The sequence below is a fragment of the Gadus morhua genome, chromosome 2, assembly GCF_902167405.1.
Source record: "Gadus morhua chromosome 2, gadMor3.0, whole genome shotgun sequence".
In the NCBI taxonomy this organism is placed as follows: domain Eukaryota; kingdom Metazoa; phylum Chordata; class Actinopteri; order Gadiformes; family Gadidae; genus Gadus; species Gadus morhua.
In genome coordinates this window covers 9,728,588-9,745,147 of record NC_044049.1, presented here as the reverse complement: position 1 = coordinate 9,745,147, position 16,560 = coordinate 9,728,588, and the positions used below count along the sequence as shown (strand labels likewise).

The following is a 16,560-nucleotide window of genomic DNA, read 5'->3' as shown; positions in this document are numbered from 1 at the left end:
CTAAAAATGTAATCAGTTTGTTTTCATGTATTCCTTTGATAAATATTCATAAATATTTCTATCAATGTTTGGCACGGCGAGACGAGAATATAACATAACAATTACCAGATCCCTTACACGTACACTTGTAGACATTGTGGACACCTTTGTCCAGACCAAAATAAAATCTGCAATTGGATGCAGAAGGTATGTTGCACAGTTCCACCTTGTACTTGGACTATCCACCCTAAACTAATGCGTTCTGGATTAGCTTTAGCAACAATACAAATTGCTGACTAACCTAATAGGTACGACCAGGTGATGTTCTTTTCGTGATGTCTGAGTGCCTCGGAAAAAGCACTTTACGATAAGAACGCCACCTGTGTTTGCAGCAGAGGCGAACGTTTAACCGGAGAATGGTATAGGATTTTAGCCCTTTTTTATTAAATCACAGTTCAAGTGAAAGCATGACATAGATTACTATGTTGACGATCACATAAGGAGTATTACCACGTTTAAAAAATGGTTTTGGGTTCACAGGCTCTTTAAAGAAAACAACTTATTCGATCTTCTCATTCTCTCCACCTTTTTTCTCTCACTCTTTCTTCTTGATTTCCCATTCTCTCCAACTTTTTTCTTGATTTTCTCGTTCTTTATATTTTTCTCTTAAATTTTTTTTCCATTTCTTTCCTTCTCTCCATAATTTTCTCCCCCTCTTTTTTATATGATTACCCATTCTTTCCATCAGAGACAGAGAGAGAGAAAGAGAGAGAGTGAAAGAAACAGACATGGAGAAAGAGAGAGAGCGAGAGAGAGAGAGGGGGACTTTACTCTAAAAAGGACATAAACCCAGGCAGAGAGAGACAGAGAGAGAGCGAGACAGAGAGACTTGACTCTGAAGAAGATATGAAAACAGGGCAGATAAAGAGATGGAGAGAGGGAGGAAGTAGAAGAAAGAGAGCGAGAGAGCTAGGAAAGTGTAATCATTGATTCCTATTGGCTCGTTCAGTCAGCCGTTTTGATGGATGTAAAGAGACGTCTTGCCTAATTGCTTCATAACGTTCTCCTGTACCTCCAAAGCTCCACTTTGCCATGTCCAATGACTCCTGCATTGACATTTTCCACACGTGTATCGATGTATAGGCTTAGATGAAGTTCAATGCACCTGTAATTTTCTAAATGGCATTGGCATTAAACTCCCCCGTACACCACCTCGCTAAAACAGTCTGCACAGAAGCGGGGGAAAGCAATTGTAATAATTGTGCATTAGTGGACAAATTCTCAGAATACTGGCTGTAACCACTGGGGCCAATACTTCTGAAATAAGCCACTCTATACGAACCTACCTCTGCGATTTGTCTGTATTTAATATAAATAAATCCTAGCGTTGATTCTTAAGGCGTGATAAACCACAGAGACATAACAAAAGTCAGGTTTCAGCAAAGTCAGCCTTCCTGATTGCCTCAAAATATTAGACATGCTTGCAATCTGAACAGAAACAGCCTGTTCACGGTGGGTTGCTAGAAGACTGCCCCTTCTCTCAACTGCTCTCAACCATTCCTTGATTGGTTTCAAGGATCACAAAGGCAGAGTTCTTCTGATATTTCATTGGTTCGACTCAGACTTCGATGAAAGCATGTATCCCTATATGTCTGGATCCACCCTTTGCCTAGCTCCCATTTCGAGCTCGAGTTTCACCCAGAATTGTCTGAGCTTGGGAGATCAAGGAGGAGGTAGACGAGACGAGGGGGATACAAATGTGGTGGTTGGGGGGAGGTAGGGATGTAGAGAACGGTTACCATAGTAACAGTAAAAAAAAACTGAAAGAAGGTACCTGCAACTGGCCCTGGCTCTTGAGGAAATCCTCTCTTTTGCTTCCAGACTTGCTCTTGTCTGTGCTGTTCTGCTGAAGGTGTTTGAGCCGGGATGCCGCCGTGGAGTGGAGCTGCTTCCCAACGGCCGAGTTGTTCTGATGGGCAAAAAAGCAAGCAAGAAACATGGAACACAAAATGATTGCATAAATAACAGCGATAAAAGATAGGAAGGAATTCAAACGACGGACAGGGCGTGGTGAGGATTGCAAAAATGGAGTGTGACAAAAGGTAAAAGAGAAAGAGACCAGGGGTGAATTTGCATGTTGGACGTTTTTTGAAACATTTCATTTCCTCTCGTTCTCCCTCTTCCCCGTACGCCTTTTTGCTATTTAAAATCAGGCACACCTCAACGGAGCAGAGAGAGACTGATTCCAGTTAGCACGTCTCCCCACCCATCATCTACCACCACCCCACCCCTCCCCCCCTTACAGACCGATGAGGTCTTTCAGCATGCGGCTCATAGCTGAAATCACTTGCTCGTCTCGATTCCAGATTCTAACCGAGACAGGGTCTCCTCTTCCTGTCATCAAGCTGGAACCGACTATGCCTTCCGAGGTTTCACAAACAACGCATAAGCCGTGCGGAAATGGGACATCAGAACTAACTTGTTCCACTGTGTCGCTTCTCCGTTGGAATCAAGCGCACGGCAGTTTGCTTAATGATCTCTTGGGCGGAACGCCCTTAATGGGGGATTCAAGCAAACTATACACACACACACACACCGCACCGCTCTGTGCCTCTGCGGTAGGCCTACTTAACACAGAATACACAGTGGAAAATATAAGAGATGATACCGGAGTATATTAAAAAACACTGCGGCAACAGCAGTCTGGAAAGATAGGGAGCAAAAAAGCAACCATGTTTTTTCTACAGGCCACGCCCATCCCGGAGGGAGGCAGATTAATTATACACTTGCCACAGATTTATTCCACTCTAATGACTGAAACTAAATTCTGATATGGCTCTCGAGCAGATGGATTGTCAACGTGAATTTGTTCGGTGAGCTGTGGAAACGCGAGGGAAACTACTCTAAGTACTCAAAGAAGTCCAAGTATAACAGGTGCTTTTTGGAGTATGATGAAATAATAGGAGAACACTTGGTAACCACCCCCCCCCACCCCTCTCCCTCAACAGCAGCGCCAAGGATGGGAAGGTGTGACAGGTGGCAAATGCTAGCCGTGATCGAGTTTCAAAACAGATTGATTAATGTCTCTCGTCTTGCTTTTGATACCACTTTATCTAATATGGCACGAAAAAAAAAAAGATGCAGCCGACTTGAAGTTCTTTTAAAAGGCCAACGTTGTTGACAGCGGAGATTTAAAAAAAGACGGCGCATTTGATGATGAGCCCAACGCAAATGGAAGTGTCCAACGACACCTTGCGATTAAGTCCTAACACCTGGAGAACTACACACGCCTGTGGATCGTTGTGGTTAATGTCATCTCTAAAGGGTGTGTGAATGTGTGTTGAAAACAAAAGCAGCAGAGAAAACGTATTGACACAAGAGAGAATGGGGCTGGGGTACGATTTCGATTCAGGGAATGAATCGACTTTCGAGGGAGGGGAGTCAATCAGTGCAGAAGGCAAAGAGTGAAGTCGGTAAGATGGAAGCGGAGAAGAAAGAAAGAAGGCGACCGGTTTATTTGTTGTGTGTGTGTGTGTTCCTTTTCAATGTCTGTTGTTTTGTAACGAGGAGTGAAATCACCACAGTGTTCTACATGAGCGGTGGTGGGGGGGGGGGGGGTGGGGGGGTGGGGGGGGGGGGGGGAGGCTGCCAGGACGGGTCGATGGAAAGAAAATTAGCAGGCCTGGGCTCAGCAGGTTAGCGACTGCACGGCTAATCAGTCTACGGTACGGGGTACTTGGGGGTGTGCGGGGGGGAACTGTTATCTGACACTTCTAAAGCAGGTTAAATCCCCCCTGCCACCCCAGGGGAATCAATTCCAACATACGATTAAACTCCATGTCATGGCGTTTGTTTGTTTGCGGAGTGAGATTTGACTTGAGATTGAAGCATCCAGGCAGAAACCCACAGGAAAGAGATGGAGGAAACAGGAAGCAGCTGAGCATGCTGTTCGGTGCGCCGGCAAGAGTGGGGGGGGGGGGGGGGGGGAGGGAACCTGTGTTGGTGGCGCTGGTGGTGGAGTGAAGGTGGAGGGCTTGGGTGGAACCGGGGGCTTCCCGGCAGAGGTCTCGGGGAGTGGCGAGGCGGGGAAGGGGTCCACGGGGGGCTGGCCGCTGAGCTCCAACAGGGTGTTCTCCAGCTCCCGTATGGTCTCCTCCAGGCTGTCCAGCCTCTTGAAGGTGCTGCTGCGGACATCCCCGCTCCCCCTCCAGGGACTCTGGCCAGGGCTCCCGGGGACGCCGTCCGGGGAGCCCGCCGATCCCAGGGCTGCGAACGCGGCTCTCTGAGGTTTCGCCGGAGCCGGGCCGGGTTCGAGTTTGAGCACCCTGTCCCCGGACTCCATCCCTCGCCTCAGGGCCACCAGCAGGGGGCTGTCGGGATGGGAACGCCCGGGGGAGACACCGGAGCCCCCAGGGGTGGAGGTCGGGTCGCAGGGCCCCTTCCCGGGTCCGGGCGCCGGCGTGGAGGCGGCCAGGTGGGAGTACAGCAGACTGTAGGCTTCTCGGACCGTCACTTTCGCCCGGAAGAGCACCAGGACCGGCCCGTGCCTCAACATCTCCTCAGAGAGCTTCTCCGTGTGCGGCGGCGGTGGCGGAGGCAAAACCAGCATCTGCAGGCCTCCTGCTCTGCTCCGACTGAGCTCGTGGGCCTCCATGGGGGAAACCACCTTCACCTCGAGCTCAGACAGCACCAGGACTAACTCGTCCCTCTTCTCCGCAACCTCTTCAAAATGCTCCGGGTCTACCGGCTCCCAATGAAGGGGGCTGTAAATCCGGCGTCTGCCCCTTCCAGGCTGATCCCGGGTACCCCCACCCGTGACATCTCTGACGGGGGTCTCTGAAGGAGAGCTCGACGCGGACAAACACCCTGTCAACACAATCTGAGGGACAGGAGAGGGAGATGGAGGACACATGCCCTGCAATACAAGGAGGTTGTATGGGGTGCAGGACATTTTATAACTTTCGGTTTGTTATGTTGATGACCCTTTCACACAATCACACGCTTGTGGAAAAATCAGAAAAATCATAGCGGAAGTCAGGATGTTTTGGAGTGCGTCAAGGAGTTCAATTAACTGTTGGATTACACAACCGTTGTGGTTTTGTCGGTGTGGCATTTTATGGTTCTATCTTTGTATTAAAACAAGTTGGTCAATAGTAGACTTCTAGTAGAGAATGATATTATGTCTTGATGTATACAAATCAAACCACAACATCTGCTTCAAACCCACAGCAATTAAACACACTCCCCCCCATCACTCACACACACACACACACACACACGCACACACACGCACACACACACACACACACACACAAAGTGGAAGGTAGGTGAGATAAACGTTGACGAAAAGTTGTAAAATCTATAATTAACTTGATGTTGCTCAAGTGCTTTGAGCCATGCTTCCTTCCTGTGGTAAAAGTCTCTGATATAAAGTCCCCCTACCTACTAGCACCTGTAATGGTGTTAGATCCAGAGAGGACACTACACTTCAAAACTAAAGAGTGTGTCATGAGATCAGGGACAAGCTGATAAAAGGAACAGCTTGTGATGGGACCAAGATGGCCTGTAGTGGCCATCTTGGTCCAATCTTAGTTCTAACAACTAACAGGATAATGGGACTAAATGCAGATATCTGCGTTCAGCTCCAACAACCTGCTAGGGGTTTGAAACAAAATGGCCACTTTGAATCAGGCCAATGTGGGTAGAGTAGTAGAATGTGTGGGTGCACTCTAGGTAGGTAGAAGACATTGCTCTTGAGACACCACCACAACCACACCACAGCAAGCGGAGGTCAGCTTACCGGGTTTACCTTAGGGGTCCTTATGGGACTTGGCAGGTTTAGGCCGGAGGGGGGCACATTGGTACGAGGAGGTGGGGGGTGAAGGGGCAAGGAAAGGGGGCGGGATTGGCAGAGCCTGACGGGGGCTCGCTCAAACAGCTGGATGGGGGGAGGGGGGAGAAACGTGTTGTCATACAGACGTCTCTAGTGCGTTAAGACTCATTGACAATGAAAACAGGATCAAACCGGCCGTTGTTTAAGTGTAGCCGCAGAAGGACAGCTGCACTGCGGACACATCATGGTACTCTCTATTGTGGTTTCCTTTATCGTCCTTTCACAACAGCCTTTCCAGACCACCCGTCTCTCCATCTGCGTGTGTGTGATCTGTTAGCCCCGGGTGTGTGTGTGTGTGTGTGTGTGTGTGTGTGTGTGTGTGTGTGTGTGTGTGTGTGTGTGTGTGTGTGTGTGTGTGTGTGTGTGTGTGTGTGTGTGTGTGTGTGCGCGTGTGTATGTGTGTGTGTGTGTGTGTGTGTGTGTGTGTGTGTGCATGATCTGTAAGCCCTGGGTGATGGTGTGTGTGATTGAGCTGTGTGTGTGATCTCTAGCCCCACCTGGGGCAAGGGGGCACGGGGGGGGACATATGGCACCTGCTGCGCAAACATGTGGAGGAGATACACACATGCATGACTGCATGTGTGTATCTGCGTGTGTATTTGTGTGTGTATGTGTGTATATGTGTGTGTGTGTTTATCCGTATTTATGTGCATGTGTGTGAGCGTGCACGGAATGTGTGTATTTGTGTGTGTGTGTGTGTGTGTGTGTGTGTGTACGCATGTTTGTCTATGTGTGTTTATGTGTGTGTGTGTGTGTGTGTGTGTGTGTGTGTGTGTGTGTCTATGCGTTTGTATGTGGTTTTGACACACACACACACACGCACGCACGCACGCACGCACACACACACACACACACACACACACACACACACACACACACACACACACACACACACACACACACACACACACACACACACACCGCCAACCTCTAAGTCCTCCCACCAGTCCCTCAGCCCACCAAGCCACGTCTCCATCAGTCCAGCGGTCAGTACCTCCAGCTCAGCGGCGATCTTGTCCTCCTCCGTCTCCTCCCGGTCCCCTGAGGCCAGGGTGGGGGGCGTGGAGGCCGGTCGCTGGTTCTCCGACACCGCCCTCCTCAGCTTCACGTGGGGTTTCTGGCTCTCACTCTCCTCAGAGTCGGTCTTCTGCTATCACAACACACATCAGGTCACGACCACCGGTGAGGGAAAGAGGAGATGTGCATTGTTCGCTCTGACTCACACACTCTGTCTCTCGCGCTCCTTCTCTCTCTATGTCTTTCGCGCTCGTTCACTCTTTACATCTCTCGCACTGGTTTAAATTGCAATCATTCACACACTCGACTTTCCATGGGAGTGTGAGCAAACCTTTGAGTCCAAGCACAAGATATTGATCATTCTGTTAGCCGACGTTCAGAATTAAGTTTATTTGACACGTCGGAATAAACAGCGGAGAACGGGCCGGGGCGTTCATCATTATCGTTTTTGACTTGCATTAACCATTTAACCTTTGGCGTATTGACACGCCACTAGGATACATTTCAACAAGATCCGCCAATAAAATCCAACAATAAATCCAGAGAATTAAACACTAGTCAAACATCCTCATCATAAACCGTTTTGTCTTGATATGATTTGTAAAGGTATGTTCGTGTGTTTGTGTTTACAGTATGTATGTATGTAAAGTATGTTTGTGTGTATGTACAGTGGGTGTGTATAAACAGTATGTGTGTATACACAGTACAGAGTGCATGTATGTGTTTATGTACAGTATGTGTGTATAAACAGTATGCGTGTATGTACAGTACAGAGTGTATGTACGTGTGTAGGTATACAGTATGTGTGTTTACCGTATATGTATACACAGTAGAGTGTATGTATGTGTATGCAGTATGTGTGTATGTACAGTATGTGTGTATGTACGGTACAGAACGTATGTATGTGTGTATAGTATGTGTGTATGTACAGTCCAGTACAGAGTGTATGTATGTGTGCATGTACAGTATGTGTGTATAAACAGTGTGTGTGTATGTACAGTATGTGTGTATGTGCAGTACAGAGTGTATGTTTGTGTGTATGTACAGTATGTGTGTATGTGCAGTACAGAGTGTATTTATGTGTGTATGTACAGTATGTGTGTGTGTACAGTACAGAGTGTTTGTTTGTGTGTGTGTACAGTATGTGTGTGTGTGTACAGTACACAGTGTATGTGTGTGTGTGTGTGTGTATGTACAGTATGTGTGTGTACAGTACAGAGTGTATGTGTGTGTATGTACAGTATGTGTGTACAGTACAGAGTGTATGTGTGCGTGTATGTACAGTATGTGTGTATGTGCAGTACAGAGTGTATGTTTGTGTGTATGTGCAGGAGTGTATGTGTGTGTCTACAGTACAGAGTGTATGTGTGTGTATGTACAGTATGTGTGTATGTGCAGTACAGAGTGTATTTATGTGTGTATGTTCAGTATGTGTGTGTGTACAGTACAGAGTGTATGTCTGTGTGTGTGTACAGTACAGAATGTATGTGTGTGTGTGTACAGTATGTGTGTGTGTACAGTACACAGTGTATGTGTGTGTATGTACAGTATGTGTGTGTGTACAGTACAGAGTGTATGCGTGTGTGTATGTACAGTATGTGTGTACAGTACAGAGTGTATGTGTGTGTGTATGTACAGTATGTGGGTGTGTACAGTACAGAATGTATGTGTGTGTGTGTGTGTACAGTACAGTATGTGTGTGTGTACAGTACAGAGTGTATGTGGGTGTGTGTGTGTGTGTGTGTGTGTGTGTGTGTGTGTGTGTGTGTGTGTGTGTGTACAGTACAGAGTGTATGTGTGTGTGTGTGTGTGTGTGTGTACAGAGTGTGTGTGTGTGTGTGTGTGTGTGTGTGTGGCAGTGATGCCCACTGACCTTGATGCTCTTGCCAGGGATGAGCATCTCCCCGCTGCGGGTGGTCAGGCCGGGGGATGATGGGAAGCTGCGGCGTGGCGGGGGAGGGGGCGGAGACTTGGAGGGCTTCTCGGTGCGGTACCGACCCACCGACAGCTCGTCTGGAAAAAGACAAGCAGCCATTTTGAAATCCCTGGAGCCACTTTAGAAGTGATACTGTTTGTTATGCCTGTCCTTACCCTAACAATTACTTTTATTTATTTTGTTTGCCTTAGCATTACTTTAGCAGTACTTTGTATCTTTATTGCATCGTATTATATCTTGTGTTTATTCTGTAACTGCCGCTGTGCTGTAACACAAGAATTTCCAGATAATAATTACCATAAATAAAGTGTTTTTTATCTAAGATTCCTACAGGGAAGCCTTGAGACCGAGGGCAGTATAATAACAAAATAAACCAAAGTGATTGTTGTGAACGGGTTAAGGTTCGGACATGGCTGATATCAGCAATGTCAGTGAATATGCAATACACTGGGGAAGTGGAAGAGGGAAGTCTGCAAGGATGCAAGACGGCTACAGGAATCTATACAGACAGGAAGTCAGCAGCGTGGCCTCAGTATCAGACTTTGGGGCTACAGTGGCAATGCGAACACCGGGAAAAGAGGCTCCGTAACTGCGAGAAAGGGAGCTTTCCCGAGGTCCAAAGAGAATTCTTTCAAACGCCTTTTAGATTGATGAGTAAAAATGTATTAAAACTCAATGAAGTTTAAATTCATAAAACATTTTCTCTAAATATATTTTTATGCATTCTTCAGGAAATGTTAACTTAAGTAAAAAACTCTCTCTCTCTCTCTCTCTCTCCCTCTCCCTCTCCCTCTCCCTCTCCCTCTCCCTCTCCCTCTCTCTCTCCCTCTCTCTCTCTCTCTCTCTCTCTCTCTCTCTCTCTCTCTCTCTCTCTCTCTCTCTCTCTCTCTCTCTCTCTCTCTCTCTACCTTTCTCTCTACCTTTGATTCTCTACCTCTCTCTCTCTCTCTCTCTCTCTCTCTCTCTCTCCTTCTCTCTCTCTCTCTCTCCAGTATATACGCACACACACACACACACACACACACACACACACACACACACACACACACACACACACACACACACACACACACACACACACACACACACACACACACACACACACACAGCGCTGCGGCCCACACCCAGCAGTACCTGAGCCCCGTCGGGACCCGGGCTCCTTCCCGGGCAGCTTGCTGTGCTGGGGCTTGCTGGCGCGGTGCTCCGGGTGGCCGCCGGAGGGCTGGGGCGACGGCGTGCTGTTGGCGGCGGCCGACGGCTTGATCTGCTTTGCGGCAAACTCCAGGTCGGGGATGGCCTTCATGAGCTCGGCCTGGGTCTCCTCCAGCAGGCGGTTGATGTCCTGGGCGCTGTACTGGGTCAGGCTGGCCCGCTTCTCCTCCCAGTCCCGCTCAGCCGCCTGGAGAGAGGGAGGGAGGGAGAGAGACAAAGACGTTAGGTTGCTTTAGAGAGAGAGAGAGAGAGAGAGAGAGAGAGAGAGAGAGAGAGAGAGAGAGAGAGAGAGAGAGAGAGAGAGAGAGAGAGAGAGAGAGAGAGAGAGAGAGAGAGAGAGAGAGAGAGAGAGAGACTCAAGATTGCTAAGATACATTGTGAGAGAGAGACATTATATTGCCATAGAGATAGCACACTAATTAAAATATTGAAATCTTTAATTATGATTTGGTCTTTCATAAGATAATGTTACCTGAAGCACATTCAAATTAAAAACTGATATGGTCAATACAAATACAGCACGGTGGATTTGAAGTGTTTACTGTGAAACGCGATGATGCAGGTGATTATCATCAGCCGCATTAGGACTAGATAAGCGAAGGGATGTGATATGAGGATGGCGACGATGAAGATGTCAATGAAGAGCATGATGATGATGATGATGATGATGATGGCCAATAAAGTTGATTCCGAGAAATAGAAACGATAATGACGGCGATGATGATAACTATGAAGATGACGAATCTGGCGACGACGATGATAAAGACCATAATGACCAGGCCATAGAAGTACCAGACACCACCCCCTCCCAAATGCCGGACCCTTGCTCACCAGGCGGACCTCCACCGAGGAGGCCTTTTCGCTGGACGATCGGCGCTCCAGCTCCTCCAGGGCCCGGCCCTTGTGGGGCACGGGGGGGTGGTGGCTCTCCCTGTGGGAGGCCCCCGGCGGCACCCCGTAGCCGTGGCTGTGGCTGGTGTGCAGGCTCCAGTTGGCCAGGCTGTTCAGCCCGCCCCCGCCGCCCCCGCCGCCGCCCCCCATGTCGCTGAGGCTCAGCGGGGGGCTGGTGGGGAGGTCGAAGTCGGCGTGGCCCTTGCGGAAGTCCTCGCCGCCACGCTTGGCAGAGGGGCTGGAGAAGTCCTCCTGCTTCTTCCACACGCCGTCGCCGGCCTGCCTGGGAGATGCGGAATTGAACCATTTCTTTTTCTTGTTTATCACTTAACCAAAACAAAATTGATACGGTACGCGTACAAAATATTGGATGTGCAATCTGCTGGTCAATCTATTTTAAACAGTCCCTAGAAATATACTACTGATACAATCTTCAAAACCAATAGGAGACATAACAAGATATTGATCAATATTAACACAGCAATACACCCAAATCCCAGACGCCATCTGCTCTCATATCACAATGTCAATAGCAGATCGATATGCAGTATATTCACGATCTCTGAGCTGAACACTATGGCTCTTCAGTCCTCAGACAGAGCTGGTTTGGCCCCTTCGTTTAGGGCTCCAAAAGAGTCTGTTTGCTTCCATGGTCTGGTTCCAGAACAGGGTCAATAGGCCTCATTCCCCTAGCTGCCATCTTGGTTCTAAAGGCTAGCTGGGTCGAGGGAACTGACGAAATGGTGTTGTGTTTGTCTTTAAGTAATTAATCCTGAAATGATTTGTCATTATAGGGAGACATTGTTGTTTTTGAAAATTGCCACAGCTATTCTCATACGGGACATGGTCAAAACAATGTTTTCATTACGGTATATTTATGTTCAAAGGGTTTTACAGTACTAAGTACTCTAGAGTTCAGTACTCTATAGGCAATCACAAACTGGCGAGTATCGCCGACAAAAATCCCATGACGCATTCTTGTGCACATGCCCTATTATAGGCCCCTCGCTCTAGTGCCTGAACAGAATGAGGAGGGCTCCTTACTTGCGCATGTTGGCCAGGGTGTCGGTCATGGTCTTGCAGCGTTTCAGCAGCGCGTCCAGCCTGTGGGGCTCCTCCTTCAGGAACTTCACCGCCTCCACCTCCACCCGCAGCACCACCCGCATCTTGCTCTGCAGGCCTGGGAACTGGTCTGAAGGAGGACAGAGAGGGGAGAGAGTGGCAGAGAAAGGAACGGAATAAACACAGGCAGAAGAAACGGCAGAGAAACATTTTATTTATTGGATTTCTGTTGGGATATAAGTTGAGAATTTTGGCAAATAAATGCTTCTAAAATAAACAGCCTACCTTGACTTTAACAATATATTTCAAATGAACCAGGGGTGGTTATGTACTCATGATAAAGATTTATATTGCATCTTTTGAACACGACTGGGATAGACATTGCACAGTTTGAGACTGATTCACTGGCTCACAGGCAGCCATCCGCGGATTGATAGATAATCAGAGACTCTGTGAGAAAAGGAACACACTAGTCCGCCAGCCTAGAAGTCTGGCAGTGTGTTTGTGGTGCTTGCGTGTGTGTGGGTGTGAATGCGAACCAAATGGGTTCGTCCGCCTATTTGTGTATTCAGTGCAGTTTGTTTGTGTGCGAAACGTGCTTGCAATGACTGCATGTTGTTTGCGTGTGGGTTCAGAACGTGGTGTGTGTCCCTACGTGCGTGTAAACATGCGAGACTGTGGCGTGATGTGGTGTGACGGGAGTGTGGGGACTGACTCTTGAGTTCTGTGAGCGTCTCCCCCAGCTTCCTGATCAGGGCAGCCTTCTCCTCCAGATCCTGTACAGGAGCCAGCTTGTGGCTGACTGACGCCTCCTTCTGGAGCTCCTCCACAGACTTCTCCAGGTCGCTGAGACGGAACACACAGACGGACTGAACACCGGGGGGACTGGTGCTTGTGCGTCACGCACATTTTTACCAACGCTCAACGTTCACATGGGTGTCGCGGTAGTCGACGCAAAGATGTCAACGCACACAGACGTCTGTGTTAGTTTTTTAGACACACAATCTGTCATTTAAAAAGGAGGATCTGCTTTAAGAAGACAATTTCGGGTATATGCTTTGAGGAGAACATTTACAATTACGTTAACTTATCTCGCAATTTATCTCCCCCTCTCTCAACACTCTAACATTCAATCAGCATGTAATCAAAATGTCACTCATAAATAGCGAACATCAGAATATCGCTTGAACATTCGTGAACGTAAATGTAAAGCTGTAATCGAATCCACGCTCAATCTAATTCATTATGGTTTCGTGTTGTGACGTTATTGTGAGAAATCAAGCAAAACGTCATGTCTCAGTGAAATCCTCCTTGCTCTGCCAGACTGGCATTAACACAATATTTTTGATTCAAAAATATGATCCTGAAAAGTTTTTGGGACAACAGTTCCCTTGTCATAAAGTTCAGCGCAGTATCTTGGTTTAAATATAGATATATTTGTATTTGAAAGAGGTTTATAATGGGTGGTGCTACTGACTGCAGCTGCTGGATGATGAGCTCCTCTTCGTTGAGGTACTTGAGTCTCTCCTCCTCCACCAGGAGGCGCTGTCTCTGCAGTGGGTCCTCCTGCTTCCTCAGAGCGTCGGCGACGCGCACGCTCAGCTCCGTCTCGGTCCGCTTCAGCAGAGTCTTCACCGAGTCCTGGTTCTGGAGCTGAGGATGGGAGAGACACATAGAGTACATATATATATACTGTATATATGTATAGGCATATACACAAATACAAACATCCCTTGTTGATAAGAAGAGCGCCAGTCTTCTATAGCTGTCTCACTGAATAAAACTGTTGTTATGCATATAGATATGTAGCTATATATTGTCTCCATAGAGCAGTGGACCTTGCCAGCAAGTTCCTAAAAAGTCTGCTAGCCATCTTTACATTTTTCTATTGTTTATTCGGCGTGCACGCTCGCAATAACCACACTCTTTATAGGGCATATGGCATTGTTAAATCTGCGAATGAATTCTGCAACAAGGGTGTTGTAAAATGATTCGATGACGATGGATCGCGCAGATATGAAACACTTCCAACATGAATATGAAAGAACAGCCAATGAAATGCATCAGTCGGCCCCTCCTCCGCCTTGGCCCTCAGGTGAACATCTTGTGGAACTCATCAGATTCCAATTATCGCTGTCGTGGAGCGGCACTGCGGACCGCCCGGGGACCGGGGAGAATGAGGCTTTTTAAAGCACACATTACTGCTTTACAACCGCTGCCTCCTGCCATGCCCTTCCATGTGTGGTTTATTTTAAATGTTGCCTGCTGTCGCCCTTTTGTCTTGTTATGTGATCACTCTGCCCTGTCCTTGAACCGTTACTGTACCTGTGTTAGACATGATGCTGGGGCCGCAGTTCTTGTAAGTGAGGACACACACGCACGCACGCAGGCACACAGACATTTATGCAGACACACACACGCACGCACGCACACACACACACTCAGGCACGCACACAAATATACCGATGCACCCACACAAACACACACAAATGAACAGACACGCACACACCCACACGTGCACGCACACACACAAACCCACATTTATGCAGGAACCCACACATACAAACACACACACACACACGCAAGGACGTACAGAGACATGAACTATGGTCCGTTTGACCGCGGCCCATTAAATTCTAATCTTCTCGTATTCATATTTTTGTATGCATCAGCGCAGTACGTCAAGCCAACTCCCCACCAGGAACCAGGAGGTATATATCGCGGCTCTAACGCATGTAATCCAAGCTCCCGGAGATGAAAGCACCTGCTAAGCATAAAAATGAATAATTGATCGGCTTCATAAGCCAAGGAACGTTTTTCCCCGAACGTAGATTTATGTCCTGTGTACGTAGCGCACTAAAGCGATGCTATACAGGCATCCAGAGCCTGACTGCCAAATCAGATACAACTTGTGTTGTTTCCAGTCGGTCAACAAGCAGACATTATGACGGTGGTTGTCGGGGGCGGCTGTATATTTCCTGACGCGTTGCTCCAGCCCTCGCCACCCTGCATAATTCATCAGTGCGCGTGTATAATTTATATGGTTGGCCATTTCCAAGGCCTGGGCAGAGTGAGAGGTCACGCTCGGGCGGACGTGCAGGTAAACACTGTTCGGGCTCTCTGAAGTCTTGGTCTGGGTATCATTTACGCGGTGGATCTGTGTGTTTTTTTCCTCCGGTCCTCTGTGTGAACAGCTCTGCAGAGCTGCACTATTTACTCTGCCTTCCTCCTCTGTTCTGCAGCTGCTGAGGGGAGAGAGACACCGCCTGGTTGCTCCCGTGCTCTCTCACTCTCTCTCTCTCTCTCGCTCTCTCTCTTGCTCTCTCTCTTGCTCTCTCTCTCTCTCTTTCTCTCTCTCCCTCTCTCTCCCTCTCTCTCTCTCTCTCTCCCTCTCTATGTCTCTTTCTCTCTCTCCCTCTCTCTCTCCCTCTATCTCCCTCTCTCTCTCTCTCTCTCTCTCTCTCTCTCTCTCTCTCTCTCTCTCTCTCTCTCTCTCTCTCTCTCACTCTCTCGGCGTCTGTCCTGTTTGTGGTGTTGTTCGGTTAGACACACAGCCGCACACACATTCAAACACATTCACACACGGAAACATATACACACACAGAAATGCGTAAACTCGAACGTGCACATACACACACACACAGACACAGAAACACACACGCATACAAAAACACACACATGCACCCGCACACACATAAACACACATACACAGACACACTCACAAAAAAACAAACACACACACACAAGCACGTACACACAAATCTTCACAAACGATTAGAAATTTCTGTCATCTGCCATTGAAAGCATTTATCTCATCACGGCGTGCTCTCCCGGGTCCTCTACGGTAACCATGGCAGCACAGGGAGCAGAGTTTCAGAAAGACAGAAGGGAAAGGAAGCCATGCCTTCCTTCCTCTTGTCTTTGCAGCTGTTTCCTTACAGATGTGGGTGTCCTGTATTATCCAGATGCGTTGGAGTGCATGAACAGTAAGAACAGTGATTGCCGTTTGTAAACTAAATCCTCCTTTTCACAACCATCAAATATGGTTTTATACTTTTGTATAGTCTCCTTACACATACCTTGCATCATACATTCTCAGAGGATAGAATGCCCTCAATATGCCAAGAACTACACCTGCATTGATATATAGTTGCTTTCATCAAGTAACACCATGTGTAATATGTTGAAATATATGAGTATGAAACAGAAGCTTTCGAGTGCATCAAAGTAGATAATGACTGCATGGGAAAGTCTATTGAACGCCTTCTATCACATGGGTATATTGGTGCGAAAACTTCATAGTCGTACAACCATGTGTCACTAGAAACCAGACAAATGTAATATTATCTTATCCCTTTGTTGACAAAGAGGATCTCCAGGTAGCTCTCCTGTGTCTCATTCCTAATGCAGTTGCTGCTTTGACACCTTTATTTCCCATCGGAAAGAAGAAAAGGATTCTGTTATCTTATCTTATCATAGCTCTCTATAGCTGTATCATCTTATGACACAGTAATTATGTATAGATTTATGTAAACATATAATGGCATTCCGTACTGCACTGGATGTCTAC

At 47.7% G+C, this 16,560-nt stretch overlaps 1 protein-coding gene across 4 annotated transcripts in view; it reads right to left on the bottom strand.

The window, feature by feature from the left end:
* Positions 1–16,560, bottom strand: part of srcin1a (SRC kinase signaling inhibitor 1a) — a 51,624-nt gene that overhangs the window by 7,605 nt on the left and 27,459 nt on the right. For all 4 annotated transcript variants that reach the window (XM_030345641.1, XM_030345651.1, XM_030345661.1 and 1 more), the window contains 8 exons: positions 13,468–13,643; positions 12,706–12,836; positions 11,973–12,120; positions 10,869–11,211; positions 9,960–10,224; positions 8,763–8,902; positions 6,867–7,022; positions 1,814–1,948 (listed from right to left, as the gene is read on the bottom strand). In XM_030345641.1, the coding sequence (XP_030201501.1) occupies positions 1,814–1,948; positions 6,867–7,022; positions 8,763–8,902; positions 9,960–10,224; positions 10,869–11,211; positions 11,973–12,120; positions 12,706–12,836; positions 13,468–13,643 (1,494 nt within the window). The remainder of the gene's footprint in view (positions 1–1,813; positions 1,949–6,866; positions 7,023–8,762; positions 8,903–9,959; positions 10,225–10,868; positions 11,212–11,972; positions 12,121–12,705; positions 12,837–13,467; positions 13,644–16,560) is intronic.